This window comes from Triticum aestivum, chromosome 7B (assembly GCF_018294505.1).
Source record: "Triticum aestivum cultivar Chinese Spring chromosome 7B, IWGSC CS RefSeq v2.1, whole genome shotgun sequence".
Lineage (NCBI taxonomy): Eukaryota > Viridiplantae > Streptophyta > Magnoliopsida > Poales > Poaceae > Triticum > Triticum aestivum.
Window position 1 is genome coordinate 654743328 of NC_057813.1, and position 17739 is coordinate 654761066.

Genomic DNA, 17739 nt, shown 5'->3' on the forward strand with positions numbered 1-17739 from the left:
GTTTGCTCTTTTCTCGCTCTTATTTGCGTATGTTAGCCACCATATCATGCTTAGTCGCTGCTGCAGCCTCACCACTTTACCCCTTCCTTTCCCTTTAAGCTTTGCTAGTCTTGATACCCATGGTAATGGGATTGCTGAGTCCTCGTGGCTCACAGATTACTACAACAACAGTTGCAGGTACAGGTTATGCGATGATCATGACGCAAGAGCGACGTTTGATTGTCTTGGAGTTCTTCTTCTGTTTCTTCTTCGATCAGGGGATAGGTTCCAGGTCGGCAGCCTGGGCTAGCAGGGTGGATGTCGTTTGAGTTTCTGTTTATGTTTCATCCGTAGTCGGATGATGCTCTGATGTATTGTGATGTTGTATTCGTGTGGCATTGTATGCCTTATGTATGTGTCCCCATCTATTATGTAATGTTGATGTAATGATGTCCACCTTGCAAAAGCGTTTCAATATGCGGGTCTATCCTTGGTGGGACCTTCGAGTTCCTTTTGGATAGGGTCGCATATTGGGCGTGACATGTTTGGCCCGCATAGCACGAACTTTACAGCACCTCCCATCCAGGCATGTTAGGAACGATCGATTCGGTCTTTTCACCTTAGCCGGGCTTGGAGGATGCAGGGGAAGAGGACAAGACATGCAACCGCGAAGATGGTGCGAGCTCACGAGCTACACTAACCACACACGTTAAATGATGTCATGTCATCGCAGTTAATTTTCTAACCCTCATTTTGATCCAAACCAAATTCAAATTCAAATTAAAATAAAGTCAAATTATTATTTCTTCAAACGGTCAAACAAAATGTTCGCTGGGTTGCAAAAATTCACTAACTAACTTTCATGAATAAACCAACATTATTTGAATTATGATAATTCCCTTAACCTATTTTAAACTAGACCAAACAGCCCCAAAATAAATCTTTTTCTATTTAAACTAAATTAAAATGAATTCAAATAATCCTCAAATTTTTTGTGGAAGTGCTAAATAATGTATAGTATTATATGTCAAAGCTCCACATTTTTCAAAAAGTCATTTGGTTCAAGGATTAATGCAAAACAGTAGCTAAAAAACAGACAAATAAAAAAAATAGAAAGGCCTAACTAACTAATATGCATTTGAGCCCTAGTGGCGACAGAGCACTATCGGCCTAGCCCAGGGATGCCTTCCCCTACCTCCTCGCTACAGGGGGGACAGGGAGGTCATGGCGGCCATCCACGGTGCCATGGCCGCGGTGGCAGCCATCCTGCGGCCTGTTAGGAACGATCAATTCGGTTGTTTCCCCTCAGCCAGGATTGGGGGATGCAGGGGAAGGGGACACGACACCGTGCCCATGCGACCGCGGAGATGGTGCAAGCTCGCGCGCACTATCCAAAAGGCGGTGGCTGGAATTGGTGTCACCTCCCGTCGATTCGGTCGCCCTATATAGCCACCCTCACCTCACCCTCCCCCCTCCCGCCACCATTCACCCCCTTCGAGACTTCCCTCCCACGCAGATAGACTTCGACGAGCAGGTAAGTGGCGCTTTTTCTCCGGCCGGCGGCACACGGCGTCGGTGATTTGTGTCCTCCTATTCAGACGACAGGACTAAAAATGATGTTATTAAAACTCAAACGACAGAACTGGCGAATATCCCGATAGAGAACGCCATCCGGTGCTAGGTCCCAAGCAAGATCCCCCCCCCCTCCCCTTAGTAACAGAGAGAAGAGAGTGCGTGTTGTGTGTGTGTGTCAAGTCCTTCTGCTTGGGCCAAACCCAAAATCAGTGCAAAAAGCAAATACAAATGAAATATATTTTTCCGATAAAATGTTCGTCACGAAAAAAGATACAGTTTCTAAAAATTGTCCTGACATAAATATAAAAGGCACACCTTTTCAATTCATGATTTTCTGAACAAGAAAAAATATAATCGATCGGAAGACTATTACATGCACAACTACGTTTTCATCAAATGAAAGTGCGAAGCTGAATTAGGTCATGACGAACACCATTAGGGTGGCTTCTTCATGTCCGAATTTTACGGTCCAAAATGTTGTGCTCAATATAATCTTATTTCTCATGGTAGTCAAAATTAGATACAACAAGTGTTGCGTAATGCCACATGAAGCATGTTTAGTTTTTTCGCCCGTTGCAACGCACGGACGTTTGTACCTACTTTAAAAAAAGGCAGGTGCATTCTGTTGGTATAAAGTACTCTCTCCGTCTCAAAACAAGTGACTCAACTTTGGCTGTTCACGCCGACAACAGGATACCAACGGAGGATTCGAGCTGTGCTTGTGTATCATAGTGTTCATTCTTTCGTTAGACAAGTTTTAACACAAAATTGCTCACGAGACTGGGAAGACCTGGGAAGACATCCTCTTTATTTGTCCAGATAGGTAGCTTAACAGAGTTTAAATTAACCAAATGTTGGGCACTTTCCATGGTAGCAAACTGCAGAGTCACACCACTAGTTCAATGCAACTTTACAGCGTTGAGTACTACTGAATTTCTATTTCTGATGCACGAAAATAAGTAGCAGCTGCCGAGTCACGGTTCCTTTCAGCAGCAAGCAAATGGTGGAATGGACACATTCAGATTCAGATTTGCTGTAAATAGTGTAAGCCTCCAAGGCAAAACTGAATCTGTTCTACTCTAAAACTGCATCTTACAGTACATGATAACCTGGCAGATGCCTGCGCCTGGGGCTTTCTTTCCATTGCTCCTTGAGAGAACAGGGTACTGTTCCCATGGCTGCACAAGTGCATTTTCTTTTTCTTTCGTTTAGAACAACATAACAAAGTTCACCATAATTAACGCTCGGTAACACTGTTTTCTATACAATGCAGAATATAGTTCGATAAAGGATGATTTACGGAAGGTGCTATAAAAGTTTACAGCCGAACAAAAAGCCTCCTGCCTTACTTTGTGACAGAGAAACATTTACCTCGAGAGTAATCTAGCCAAAGACTTCATAAAACTTCTCAACTACAAGCAAGCCCGAGTCGATCGATTCGAGCGGGTCTTTACGGAGCCGATGCCTCAAACAGTTGGGGATCACAGTGGCAATGTCCTCCACTGTCACAATGTCCCTTCCTTTCAAGGCAGCCAACGCCTTGGCAGCCCTGTTAGTGACAATGTCTCCTCTCAGCCCATCCACATTCAGCTCAGAACACACCTGGGATATCTTAACCCGGAGATCATGGTCGAGCTGCACAGAACCGAGGTTGCTCCGAGCCGATGTGATCTGATCCTGGAGCTTCCCTTGCTCCTCCAAGTAGGACTGCCGGAACGTTTTCGGGTCCTTGTCGAACCGAGCCCTCTCCTCTACAATCTTCACCCTCAGCTCCGCATCCCTGACCGTGCCGACCTGCGCGTGCATCCCGAACCGGTCCAGCAGCTGTGGCCGGAGCTCGCCTTCCTCCGGGTTACCGGACCCAATGAGGATGAACCGCGCAGGGTGGGAGATGGAGATGCCCTCCCTCTCCACCGTGTTCCACCCGGAAGCCGCGGAATCCAGCAGAACATCCACCAGATGGTCGTCCAGCAGATTAACCTCGTCCACATACAGTATCCCCCTGTTGGCCTTGGCAAGCAGGCCTGGCTCGAACGCCTTGACACCTTCGGTGAGCGCCTTCTCAATGTCGATGGTGCCGCACACCCTGTCCTCGGTGGCGCCGAGGGGCAGGTCGACCATGGTGATCTTGGTGGTGGTGACGGTAAGGTCCTCGCCCTTGAGGAGGCGGTCGCGGACCTCGGGGCCCATGACCTCGGGGTCGTAGGGGTCGGAGTTGAACGGGTCGCCGACAACGACGCTGATGTCCGGGAGCAGGTCGACGAGGGAGCGGACGGTGGTGGACTTGCCGGTGCCCCGGTCGCCCATGATCATGACGCCGCCGATCTTGGGGTCGATGACGTTGAGCAGCAGGCAGAGCTTCATCTCGTCCTGCCCCACGATCGCCGGGAACGGGTACACCGGCCGCTGGCTCTCCTTCGCAGCCGCCGCCGGCTTGGTCTCCTACAAACATACGTCAGAGCCTGCAGAACATAGTGGGTTGGACAGATTTGAGGGTTTGGGGGCGCGCTGGTACCTGCACGGCGGCGGAGGGGGCGGCGACATTGCAGACGGCGAAGCGGCCGCGGCGGAATCCTCTGCTGCCCCTGCACGGAGCCCGGGCTGCGCGTGGTGGGAGAGAGCTCGGGTGAGTGAACTGGGAGGGAGCCTTTGGAGATTCCGCATTCCTGGATTTCAAATTAGAGGGCAGGGGGAAGAGGCGGTACCTGAGACGGCGGCGGTCGCGGCGGTGGTGAGGGAGAGAGGGCGGGAGGTGGAGACGGAGAAGAGGGCCGGCGAGGCGGCGGCGGCCGAGGCCGGGGAGAACGGGGAGGCCATGGCCATGGAACGAGGGGAGTGAATGAATGGAGGGGGGCGAGGGGATAAGAGAGGGATTGGGAGGCACGGGTTGGGACTTGGATAGGGCCCGACGCTGCTTTGTTTTCTGAGCGATGGGCCGGAGTAATGCTGGCCATACGGGCCATGCCTCCCGGCCCGGCCCATTGACATGGATTTTTGGCCTGGCATGGACCCTCAAACAAAAATTAAGGGTATGTTTTCTTCTCCGATTTTTTTAAGGGTGCGCTTAGAGCGTCAAATTTATAAGTTCATTTACTTGCCAAATGCTCAGCTATCCTTGAGTAGGGTCGCCACCTGTGGCTTATTTCTCCTTCTTTTTAACACAGTACAGACGCAAGCGATCATACATATACACATACGCACACCCTACCTCTATGAACTCCTTCGAGAGACTAAGCCAGCATATCATCTTGAGATTTACGAAGTCACTGTAGGCGTGCGCCTCGTCGTTGATGGAGACGTGTTGTGGAGATAATTAAAATTAATAAATAAATATGTGAATTTGATGTGATACAACATCAGGACAAATCTGGTCCACTGACGAACGGTGGATATGTGGCTGAGATGTAATGTTTTTGCCTCTACTTGCTTATTTAATAGTAGTGGAGATTCACATGCATTGATCAATAAAGTGTTGGCAATTCTTAAAAAAAAATAAGGGTACCTTTTTGCAAAGGTCGCCCCCACCTTGTCACGGGTTAACAAACGGTGCATTGCATGTGCGTCATTTGTCGCAACCTGAGATCTTTCTTTTTTTTCGTACATTTGTTTATTCAAAACATTTTATCTCATAAATTGTGTGTTCAAATCCCGAACCGTTTACAGACTGGTCTAAAGTTGACCCGTCAGTGATAGCTTGTCCCGATGATCCAAATGGACCGATTGTAATCACTGACCGTCCACTATATTTGACCCATCTATGTAGCCGTCTTATGTGTGACCCTTTGATTTTCCCGCTGATCAGTGTTGTGCTTACATAGGCTATCATAATACATTGTCCACTCCCATCTCCAATCTATACTTTTACTTCGCCGTCGATCACTCCCCTTCATCGGCATCTCTCTTATCCCTCCCCTACCTGGGATTGGTGTTCCGTGGCGGTCACTTTGACGTCTCTGAGGCCATCAATCGCGGTCCCGATGTCCGCTCGCGCATTTTCTCGACGCCGTGGCGGCTCTCTCCCATCAGGGGGCGTCGGGTCTCCTGCATCTAGGCACACAGTTATAGACCACATATTAGTCATTTGTTGAAATCTCTAGAAAGACAAATATTTAAGAACGGAGGGAGTAGATGCCTCCTGAAAATATGTGCAAGATTAATGTGGATGCGACTTTGACAAGGAACGGCTCCGTGGGAGCTGATGTGGCACTATGTATAGACTTTCAAGGGATGTTTTGGGACCCTCTTCCATAGCGGTGACACTTATATATGATCATATAACTTTTGAAGCTTTGGCGGTAAGGGAAGCTCTAGCTCTTGCCAACGATTTATACATCTAGAAGATACATGTGTCATCGGATTGCAAGGTGCTTGTTAATGATATCAAATAGGAGAGTGCTGCAAGTTATGGTGCTGTCATTAGAGAAATCGTACTTTCTTTGTTCCATATTACTTGTTACTCATCCCGGCTCCCGCTGGCGGCCACCGCGCACCGCCTACCATCACATGTGTCACTTCCTAGTGGGTCAGAGGAAACTAACTATTTTTGTTTAGTTAAAAATAAAATAAAAATGAATTTAGGGAAAGAAGTTAGGGGGCTGACAAAAGTTGCTCCTAGGCAGCTTCCCCTATTTTTTACGGGAAGGCCAAAAAACTAGTTTTGCGGGAGGATTTTTAAGGGAGTTGTTGGAGCTGCTCTTAGGCTGGTCATGGTGGGAGTAATATAGGTAGTAATATAGATGCCACATAAGTAAAAATGTTGATGTGGCAAGTAGTTAATGAGGAGAGAGGCAAATAGAGTAACCTAATATGTTACCATCACATAGCGCTTTCCAATGCAAAATGAGTCTGCAAGACAATAAATAAACATATGTATGTTACTACATATATGACACTTCCCACTATAAGGATAGTAACATAGAGTAGTAACGTATGCATGTTACTACTCTAAGTTACTCCCCACTGTGACCAGGCTTAGGCTGAGCGGGAGATCATACTTTTGTCCGCGTAAATATGGTGACAATCTAATAAAGCTTTGTGAGTTTGTCAGAAAAAGTATATCTGTCGCTCTTCTCCCTTCCGATCCCTTCCCTTCCGTTCTTCCATGACAGTCGCCACAATCCTTGCAATCAAGATCTAGAGCTCGGTCTGTCTACAGAGGGGAGAGGTTAGGGCTCGATGGCCGCGATGTTGGACAGTGGCTGTGAGTCACGGGAAGATTTTTTTTTTCATGGTAATACGTGTCTCATTTATATAGAATAAAGATCAAGTTACAAGGCACGTAAGCACCGACCATACAAGACTGAAAAAAATAGAAAAATCCTATGCAAAATACCAACATATGTCCCTCTCCTTCGGCACCACCGAAGTGCCCACCAAAAGGTAAAAAGACAGATCACCTCTTCACCCAAGCTCGACGCGGCTCCATCGCTGATCAGCACCTTTGCGGACCTCCAAAGTGATTTTCCAGAAGCAAAACCATAGCCGTTGAAAGAACCAGACCGGGGCAACATGTCCCCGGACACGCCATCAAACTTCAGAACTGAGACCCCCACATGACGACGACGTCCGAGGAGGAAATCAGAACTGTCAGCCTTCAACCACAGACCCAGCTCAAGATTCTCCATCTTCCAGCTGTCACTTGCGTAGACAACCGCCTGCGCGTACTCCTGAACGACAAAACCTCCCTGCTTCACCATGACGTCGGAGACAACGCCTTAGCAACGGGGACAGAGCAGAAGGAGAGACACACCTGACGGAGTCGTCGCCGCCGCCTCGCCAACACCATCCATGAACCCTAACGCTGCCAATCTGAAGGATCGACAGAGACACGATGCCATCAACTCCGAGACGCCGTCGTGAAGGGCACCGCCGGTATGGGAGTGAAGCTAAGGCAGATTTATTCGTCTGTGCGCCGCTTCCACCACCCCAACGACACACCACGACCTACAAATCCAAAACCTAACTACAGAGCGGAGGAACGAGGTCCCCCCTCCCTCCTGCCGTCGGAGCAGCGGCTGGAGGGAGAGGGGGGCAGCGCGTCCCTAGTCGCCTGGCTTTTGGCGTCGGCTAGGGTAGGGAAAGAAGTCCATATTTCACAGTCAAATGTGGCTTGATGGACGAATACCCCTGAACTCGAATTTGATACAACTTACACCCCAAAATTCTCAAAACAGGGTAATTCTTCACCTAAGCGGTTTTGCTACTGATTTTATTAGGGAATTTAGCTGGTTTTAGAAGGTGAGTAGGCCATGACCTTTGACGTGGCATCAGTCGGCTTCTTGTTGGTTGCACCAGACCAGACGAGCCGCTGCTCCAAACCGGACCAGACAAGTCGCTCCTTCCAGACGAGCCGCTGCTCCATTAGCTCCAGACCATACTTCACCGTAGCGGCCGCCGTCGTTCAAATCCTCTGCCCTCGCCATTTACTGCCGCCATAGCATCCCTTAGACCGCCGCCTCATCCAAATCACCCATCTTCTCCGCCACCACGATCAACAGTGCCCTCCAACGCCACAGACGAGCCGCTGTTTTTTCTGTTTCTGAATTTGAAGTTCAGACAAATACGCAGCGAAACCAAGTAAAGAAGCAGAGAGGCATGGCTGCAATTCCAGCTTTGCTGCAGCCTCAAGCATAGAACGATGTATGCTTTGGCAAAAGCAAATCCAAATGCAGGCCCTGCAGTACATACCATGCCATAGCTGGCGATCACTGCTCTCCATTATCTGATCCCCATCCATTCGTTCATTGCCTTTTTTTAACATCTGACTGAGATAACTAATTCCTGCTCTCTTCCTACTGGCAGGAAAAATACAGACGTTTGCAAATTTGGACGTGGCTGCCTCATCCTCAAACATGCCCCCCTCGTCCTCTCCAACAATAAACGAATAATAAACACATAAACTATATAAACGAGGGCGGATGATGATACATCAATGGCGGAAACCCCATAATCCCCTCCATCAAAACCCTTTCTCATGCGCCCTAAAATCCCGAAATCACACATTACAGAGAGGAGCAGCAGGTGGGATCCTTGGATTCAATCCGATTACGACTTCATCGTGTGGATCATGGGCGACGGCAGCTGCAGCAACTTCAACCTCGGCGACGGAAGAGGAGGCAGAGGAGATGGCGTCGAAGGAAGCAGAGTAGGCGAACTGACCGGAGAGAGACAGAGGGGTTTGGGTTCGTTCGCCTGGTCCAACACAACCGAGCCACGTCACAGGACATAAATCTCTCAGCTCACCACAATACCACGCCACGTCACGCAGTGTTCCCCCAAAACCAGGTAAAATCGATGCAAAACCGCTTGAGGGAAAATTTACCGGGTTTTAAGGATTTTAGGGTGTAGTAGCACATATGGCCGTGCGTTGCACCGGGAGAGATATTATTCTGTGAGAAGCAAATGGGGGAGAATAATTGATGTGTCCACCAAAAACGGTCTCCGATCAGCGGCAGTGGGGCTACAGAGCGAGGAGTTTCGGTCTTCTCGTGTGTCACGTATGGCCCGCGCGATCTTGATAGTGGTGGTTTGGTCGGTGTGGCGACGACCACCCAACTCGTGTCTTCTTTTTTTTCTGCGGGTCTGCCTTCGTGTTATGGTTGTGGCTGCCACCTCGTTTGCTGGCTGCACGGCGACCTTGAAGACACGGTTGGTCCGACCACTCTATCCTAAGACAGTGTAACCCGATAGAATACTAATTGCAGTATATAAATCTCGTTTCATTAGCATAATCAACACCTAACCAGGTAGTTCCTTCTTTATCAGGGTTTATTTTTATTATTATTTTAGCTCTCGTGTGCCCATATTTATTTCATTAAATATAATCTAGCATATTCTTTTTTATTGGCATGTGTCTATAATTTCTTTCAATTACAACCAAGCGGCAAAATCTTTTTTATTGTCAAATAGCGCATGAGACGCACAATGGTTTGCGTCTGGGCCAGCCCACTGGCAGACACCAAAACGACCTGTGTTTGTAAGGCGCAAGTATAAATCCAAAAACAACGACGAGTTGCAGGATCACACTCACGACTTTAGAAACTCGACCACGTGCTCCTAGCCACTCAAACACACATGTCCCGCAAACCAATGGCCAGCATGAATGTTTTAAAACACACTACAATGTTAGATTTGAAACCTTTATTTTATTTTTTTCAAACTTTAAAAATTTATATTAATAATTGTGGATTACCGGATATTCTTGGAAACGTGACATTTTTTAAAATTCCTACCATATCTCCAAAACACAAATAGTTTTTTTTAAATTCCATTTATTTTTGAAAAAAATACGAGCAAAATTTGAAATGAGAAGATTTTTATGAAAACATGAATATTTTGTAAAAACATGAACATATTTCAAATTTGTGAACAATTTTTGAAAATGGAAACATGTTTTGAACATTCATAACAATTTTAAGAAATGTGATTTATTAAACACGGACATTATTTTGAATTTGTGAACATTTCATGACAACAAGAATATTTTTTAGAAAGCAAATTGTATTTAGAAAATATGAAAAAAAAATAGAAAACCCAGATATTTTTTGAAAAAATGGCAACTTTCTTTATTTTATACAAAAAACAAAAAATTAAAGTACCGAACATTTTTCAAAACAGGAACAATATTTCGTAACGCTTTTTTTTAAAAAAAAAATGTTATTCTAAACGTTTTCTAAAATTTCTGAATTTACAAAATAAAGAAAAATAAACTTGAAAGGAAAAGATGAAAAATAAATAGGAAGGAAACACAAAAAGAAAAATAGAAGCAGAACAACAATAAAAACAAAAATGGGTCGGCTCGGTCATGGGCATCGTGTGCGAAGCTCTGACTATTTGTCGCATCATTAGGCAAATAGAATTTTTCAAGCTACATGGACAGGAAAATAAGTGTGTTGGCTTCGCTGGGCCGTAATGCATGGCCCAAGTATGAAATTCTGGAAAACAATTCTAGCACACATGCCCGTGCGTTGCAACGGGAGAGATATTTTTTTTTTGAAGCAATGGGAAAGATAATTGATGTGTCATCCCAAAAAAGATCTCCACAATGGTAGGTGACAGAGTAAGGAGTTATGGTCTTCTTGTTGGGCATGTTTGACACGCGAAATCTTGATAGTGGTGGGGTTGGTCGGCATGGTGGCGAGCACATCTCGAGGTCGGCATGCTGACTCATGCATTTTTTCTTCCGGGCCCGCCTCCATCTCGGGGTTGTGCCTGCCTCCTCATTTGGTGGCTACAAGGCTACCTTCTGGACACGGTTGCTTCGACCACTCTATCCTACGATGACGTAACAGGGTGGATTATTAATTGCAGCGCATAAACCCGTTCCATTAGCATAATCAGGCATGAATGTCCCTCTTTTTGAGGGTTTATACTCTTTGATTAATTTAGTCCTCAAGTGCCCAGATTATGCTCTGATTAAAACCAAACAACATCTTATCTTTTATTGACACGTGCCCATAATTGCCATCATTTATAGCCAACCCACATAGAACGAACACGCACCGCTAACCAACGGCCAGCGCAAATATTTACTAAAATACTATAACGTCAGTTCAGAAACATTTTATGATTATTTTTGAACATTCAGAAAAATATGAATTGGCGAATATTCTTGGAAACATATACAATCTTTTAAATATCGAACAATTTTCCAAAATGAGCTTTTTTTTGAAAATTTCAATATCTCCGGAAAAACACGAACAAAATTAGAACATTATAGTTTCTGAAATTCACAACTAATATTTCGAAAACATAATATTTTATGAAAACACAAGTATTTTTGAACTTTCTAAAGGGGGACATTCAAAACAATTTTAGAAAATATTTTCTTAGATGCAAATATATTTTTTGAATTTGTGAACATTTCAATAAAAAAGAATAATTTAAAATATGAAACATTTAATAAATTGTAATGTTTATAAAATAATCTCAAAGAAATTTTGAAAAACAATACCATTTAAAATAAATCAGAAGATTTTTAGAATGTTGAGAAATGTTTTGAACATTTTTCAGAACAGGAACCAAAAATTTTGAATACTGGCTATTTTTTAAATATTTGAAAAAAAATTGAAATTCTTAACATTTCTATCAATTTTTACTTCAAATAAAAAATAAAAATAAAGAGGGGAAAAAGGAAAAAAGGAATATAAAAGAGAAAGAGAACTGAACAGAAAAAGGAAATAGAAATAGAACAAATAAAAAGTTTAAACGGGCCGGCCTGAGGCGCACTGTGGGAAGATTCAGCTATTTATCGATCCGTGCAACAAATAAGGTCTTCCGAACTGGATGGGCAATAGTAAGTGGCCTGGCTTTGTTGGGACGGCTCACGCGCGGCCAAGTTACGGAATTCTGCACAAACCTTTTTTCTTTTCTACTAGTGAATAGACACACAAAAATTTATTACCACCGTGTATAGAAAAAAAATCTTTTCAACTGTGAACGGATGAAAAATTAGAGAAACACAACTTGCTTTATTAGTAGGGACTCGCAAACATGCCCGTTCGTTGCAATGGTAGATCAAAAATTACACGCTGGTCCAATAAGTATTACTCAATACCCCGACATGTGAGCGTCCTCAGGAGCAAGGAGGCGAGCGCGTCGGAGGGGAGTGAGATCCTGAGGACGAGGAAGGAGTTGATGGCGGTACTGAAGTGGAGGAAGGAGAAGATGGAGACGGCAGCGATGGTGGCGAAGGATCCTTCGTTGGGCACGAAGCCCACAACGGGGGAGGCCCAACCGGCCGCGGCCGGCAAGAAGAGGAAGAAGAAGGTGGTCAAGAGGAGGTTGCCGGAGGCGCTCATCGAGGATATGATTGCAAAGCCCTTCAAGATCATCGATGATATCCCCGACGACGTGCTGGCCGAGCGTACAAAGGAATTCCGCGAAATCTACTTCGAAAACAAGCTCATGAGGGACAAGACCTGTTGGAAATATGAGCAATTTTCCGAATGATTTTATTACCAGAAATACTAGATAAAGCATGACTAATATAGCAAATATAAAGCAAGTCATGCAATCTGACAGAGAGAAGGTAAACATCATCGGCATATATGAACTTGAGGTAAACACATCTAAATCAGACACTAGATGAAGATGCTTATACCACATAGAACCTAACATATGTAGGGCAGAAACTAGAGCCAAGAACTGTAGCAGGACTTCTAACAGAAAGAATAAGAACACGTACAGTACAGCAGCAGTGGAAGCGCTGGACTTGGGGTCGATGTCCTCGCCTGCCATGTCGTCGAGGAGGTCGTGGACGTCGGGGAAGAAGTCATCGGCGATCGGATCGTCCGTGATGAAGCAGCCAGTAGTCGCGCTGAGCGCTCCCCAAAAACCTTATCACCCTTCTCCTGTACAAGACTCAAAAGGTGTGGTCTCGGAGGCCTATTGTCCCGACGCGCGGTGCACGCCGCAAGCCGGGATGAGGAAGACAACAGTAGCGCAGAGTTTGGAACTGTGTGGCGAGAGGAAGAGAACCTTCTGATGTGTCTCTCAGGAGAGGAGCGACCTCTCTTATATAGGCACAACAGAGGGACGCGAACTGGTTGCGCCGGGAGGTGAAGCAACGGAGGGAGACGAAGTGAACAGGCAGCATGCGAAGAGGTGCGCCGTTCGTATTCATTATCCACTACCGCAAAACTTTTCAGCTCCTAGGTGACCTTTCGTATACCCGTAGTGCGTGGCAAAAATTAGACATCGGCTCGGCTCATTCCCGCAACCCGCGGCGCGTCGTGACGAGGCGTGGCGGCGGAGGAGGAGCGCGCGTGGATGTCCCTCTTGTTCTCATGCTCATACAAGTGGGGAAGGAGCCTCCCTTATAAAGAGGTCCAACTCCCTCTAAACTAGCAAGGTGGGACTAAACTTTAGTTCCACCTCTTGCCTTGCACAAATGGGCTGCGTGGGCCTCTAGGATTTATTAGGAATTTCTGAAACTACTATTGGGCTAGGCCCAAATAGGCAAAAATTCCAGCAATCCCCCACCAGATCCTAGAGGCACACAAAATTTGCCTTTGGTTCCAAAACACTGTTTTATATACCGGTGCTGCAGTGGAGACTGTTAAGTTGAACTTCCACCTAGAACTCTAAGCTACACTAGTAAGCAACTTGAACAGTGGACTGGGCCTTGAACTGCAAGTTTTCTGCGAATCTAGCTTCACATAAAGCCTTGACCGATACGTGGCTACCGTGGGTCTTCCCCGCGGGTGGAGCTTATGCGTCATACTCCGTGACCTTTCATGAGTTTACTAGAGAGAACCCTACTCTTATAAATTGCGACGTTTAACAATCAGACTCATATAGGTGCGTTCTTCAAAAGATGTTCTGCAGGACATCATCTCTGCTTCAAAGAGCCACTTAGAACACATTAAGATATACATCAACCTGCCATGCAGATTAGGAGAGTATTGCATCTTCATGGAGTGGTATTTTAATAGTAGGGATACTCTCCTCCCAGTTGACCAACAACTTGTCTTCCACATCTAATTCACGGGATCTCCGATCACAAAGAATAGGTTACCACTGTGAACAACTCATATTGTGGGTCTCATACCCATCTCCCTCGATGCATTATCTATCACATTACGTGATAGACCCTTAGTAAAAGGATCTCCCAGATTTTTAGACGTTTGGACATAATCCAATGCAATAACTCCGGAGTTTTTCATTTTTCTGACAGACTTTAACCTTCTGTGAACGTGTCTTGATGACTTCATGTTATCCTTTGAGCTGCTCACTTTAGTGATCACAGTTTGATTGTCACAGTTCATAAGGATACCCGGTACAGGTTTCTCAACTACCGGCAAGTCATTCAAGAGCCGGCGAAGCCAATCTGCTTCGACCGTAGTTGTATCTAGTGCTGTGAGTTCTGCTTCCGTTGTTGACCTCGTTAAGATGGTCTGCTTGCAAGACTTCCAAAAAACAGCGCCACCTCCATGAGTGAATACATAACCGCTCGTGGCCTTTATCTCATCAGCATCTGAGATCCAGTTTGAGTCACTATACCCTTCAAGCACCTTTGGATGCCCAGTGTAGTGAATTCCATAATTCGCAGTGCCTTTCAAATAACGCAAAACTCTCTCTAGAGCTTTCCAATGCACATCTCCTGGTTTTGAAACAAACCGACTCAGTTTGCTAACAGCAAAAGAGATGTCAGGTCTTGTAGCACTTGCTAAGTACATAAGCGAGCCAATAATCTGAGAATACTTCAATTGATCTCTAGCAATTCTTCGATTATTTCGAAGTAGCACGCTAGCATCATATGGTGTTGGAGAGGGCTTGCAGTCACTATAGCCAAAGCGACTCAAGATCTTTTCCACATAGTGAGATTGAAGAAATGTAATCCCACCATCATCATCTCTCAACAACTTGATGTTCAGAATGACATCAGCCACTCCTAAATCCTTCATCTCAAAACAGTGAGATAGGAAATCCTTGACCTCCTTAATAACATTCAGATTTGTTCCGAAAATCAGTATGTCATCAACATACAAGCAAAGCATAACTCCCTCGCCCCCACCATGGCGATAGTACACACATTTGTCAGCTTCGTTCACAACAAAGCCTGCAGTAGTTAAAGTTCTTTCGAATTTCTCATGCCACTATTTGGGTGCTTGCTTGAGTCCATACAAAGACTTCAGCAACTTGCACACTTTCCCTTCCTGACCATCTACTACAAACCCATCTGGTTGTTCCATATAAATTTCCTCATCCAACTCTCCATTTAGAAAAGCAGTCTTAACATCCATTTGATGAACGAGAAGACCATGTGAGGCAGCTAGTGAAAGTAGAACTCGAATAGTGGTCAGTCGAGCCACAGGTGAGTAAGTATCAAAGAAGTCTTCACCTTCCTTTTGGGTATAACCCTTTGCCACGAGCCGAGCCTTGTACTTTTAAATAGTACCATCAGGCCTAAGCTTCTTCTTGAATACCCATTTGCATCCTATAGGTTTGCACCCATAAGGACGATCAGTTATCTCCCAAGTTTGATTCTCCAAGATGGAATCCATCTCGCTACGAATCGCTTCCTTCCAGTAGTCTGCATCTTCCGATGCATAGGCCTCCGAAATAGAACTGGGAGTGTCATCTATGAGATACACAAGAAAATCATCACCAAAAGACTTTGCAGTCCTCTGTCTCTTGCTCCTAATAGGAACTTCATTGTTCTCCTCCATAGGACTTTCAAAGTGTTCCATCGAAATGGCAGGTTCGGCAATTGTAACTGGTTCCTGATTCGATGAACTAGGCATCTCCTGATTAGATGAGGTAGCCATATCCTTCATGGGAAAGATATCTTCAAAGAAAGTCGCATCATTCGACTCCATGATCGTACCGACATGCATGTCAGGTACCTCAGATTTTACAACCAAGAATCTATAGCCAATGCTATGAAAAGCATATCCCAGGAAAACACAATCCACAGTCTTTGGTCCAAGTTTCCGCTTCTTTGGAATTGGAACATTGACTTTCGCCAAACAACCCCATGTTCGCAGATAAGAGAGTTTTAACCTTTTCTTCTCCCATTCCTCGAATGGAGTTATCTCTTTGTTCTTTGTGGGGACTCGATTTAGGACATGACACGCTGTCAATATCGCCTCCCCCCACCATGCCTTGGAGAGACCCGATGTGTCTAACATGGCGTTAACCAAATTAGTTAGAGTACGGTTTTTTCTTTCGGCCACCCCATTTGACTGAGGTGAGTAGGGAGGCGTCCACTCATGGATTATACCATGTTCCGCACAAAAAGCATCAAATTCATCGGAAAAATACTCTCCACCATGGTCGGACCTAAGCCTCTTGATTTTTCGATCAAGTTGGTTTTCCACTTCAGCCTTATAGATCTTGAAAAAGTTCAAAGCCTCATCTTTAGATTTCAGAAGATACACACGGCAGTATCTAGTGGAGTCGTCAATTAACGTCATGAAATATTTCTTTCCACCTTTTGTCAAAACACCATTCATTTCACATAGATCTGAATGTATAAGTTCTAGTGGTGCAAGATTTCTCGTCTCCGCAGTCACGTGAGACTTACGAGGTTGCTTAGCTTGCACACACACTTGACACTTAGATCCCTTGATAGTGGTGAAACTAGGGATTAAGTTCAACTTCGCTAGTCGCGACATGCAACCAAAGTTAACATGCCAAAGACGTGAATGCCACACATTTGATTCACTATTGTTGCAAATATGATTAATAACTTTATTGCAAACGTCTGATAAGGATAAACGAAACAGGCCTCCTGACTCATAGCCTTTACCAACAAAGGTTCCATACTTGGATATTACAAATTTATTCAACTCAAAGACAAGCTTATAGCCATCTCTACACAGAAGAGATTTGCTAACAAGATTTTTATTGACGGAAGGGACATAATGCACGTTCTTCAGCCGCACGATCTTCCCCGAAGTAAACTTCAGATCGATCGTGCCAACACCACGAACAGAAGCACTTGAACCGTTGCCCATCAGCACGGTTGAAGTCCCTGCGGTCTGATAAGACGAAAACATGGAAATATCACCGCATACATGCACATTAGCACCCGTGTCAATCAACCAGTCAGGAGAATGACATACTGAAAGAATAGTGGGAAATATACCATACCCAGCATCCTTCATGTCAGTGTCTCCAATGACAACATTACCGGTCTTGCCGCCTTTCCCAGAATGACGCTTGTCATAGCGATTAGGGCAACTAGGAGCCCAATGATCAGGATCTCCACACACATGACAAGCACCTTTCTTCTTGCCATTCTTCTTCTTGAAGTTCGTGTGTTGCACAGCCTTGTTCTTTCCATCAAACTTTGCTTTACCATCAAACTTGCCCTTGTTCTTGAACTTGTGGGGCTGGAAGTTCTGCTTCTGTACCACATTGGCACTAGATCCTCCCTCAATACCTCGAGCACGTGTGTCCTTTGCTCTCGCCTTTTCTTCCACATCAAGAGTACCAATGAGATCCGGAACGAAAAACTCATGTCTCTTATGTTTCAGTAAGGTAGCAAAGTTCCTCCATGAAGGAGGAAGCTTAGTGATGATTGTTAGACTGTATTTACATATAGCTTCTGTATATGTCTTGTATATTGTATCGTACACCTTGGTGTACCCCTTATATATATGAGATAGCCACACCCTTAACGGGTGTCGTGCAGTTTCCCAAAACCCTAAGTCTTACATGGTATCAACCCTAACCGAT

At 45.2% G+C, this 17739-nt stretch overlaps 1 protein-coding gene across 1 annotated transcript; it reads right to left on the reverse strand.

The window, feature by feature from the left end:
- Nucleotides 1–2773: 2773 nt before the first annotated feature.
- LOC123156871 (magnesium-chelatase subunit ChlI, chloroplastic) lies at nt 2774–4445 on the reverse strand. The gene is made up of 3 exons (XM_044575061.1): nt 4260–4445; nt 4070–4155; nt 2774–3996 (listed from the first exon to the last, which is right to left on the reverse strand). Exons 1-3 carry the CDS (start codon nt 4375–4377, stop codon nt 2938–2940), a joined length of 1263 nt encoding a protein of 420 aa, XP_044430996.1. The 5' UTR covers nt 4378–4445; the 3' UTR covers nt 2774–2937.
- Between the last annotated feature and the right edge of the window lie 13294 nt (nt 4446–17739).

Coding starts and splice junctions, on each gene's coding strand:
- LOC123156871 (XM_044575061.1), bottom strand. CDS start 4,377: ATGGCCATGGCCTCCCCGTTCTCCCCGGCCTCGGCCGCCGCCGCCTCG. Junction 4,156..4,259: donor CGCGACCGCCGCCGTCTCAG/GTACCGCCTCTT, acceptor CACCACGCGCAG/CCCGGGCTCCGTGCAGGGGC. Junction 3,997..4,069: donor CCCCCTCCGCCGCCGTGCAG/GTACCAGCGCGC, acceptor GTATGTTTGTAG/GAGACCAAGCCGGCGGCGGC.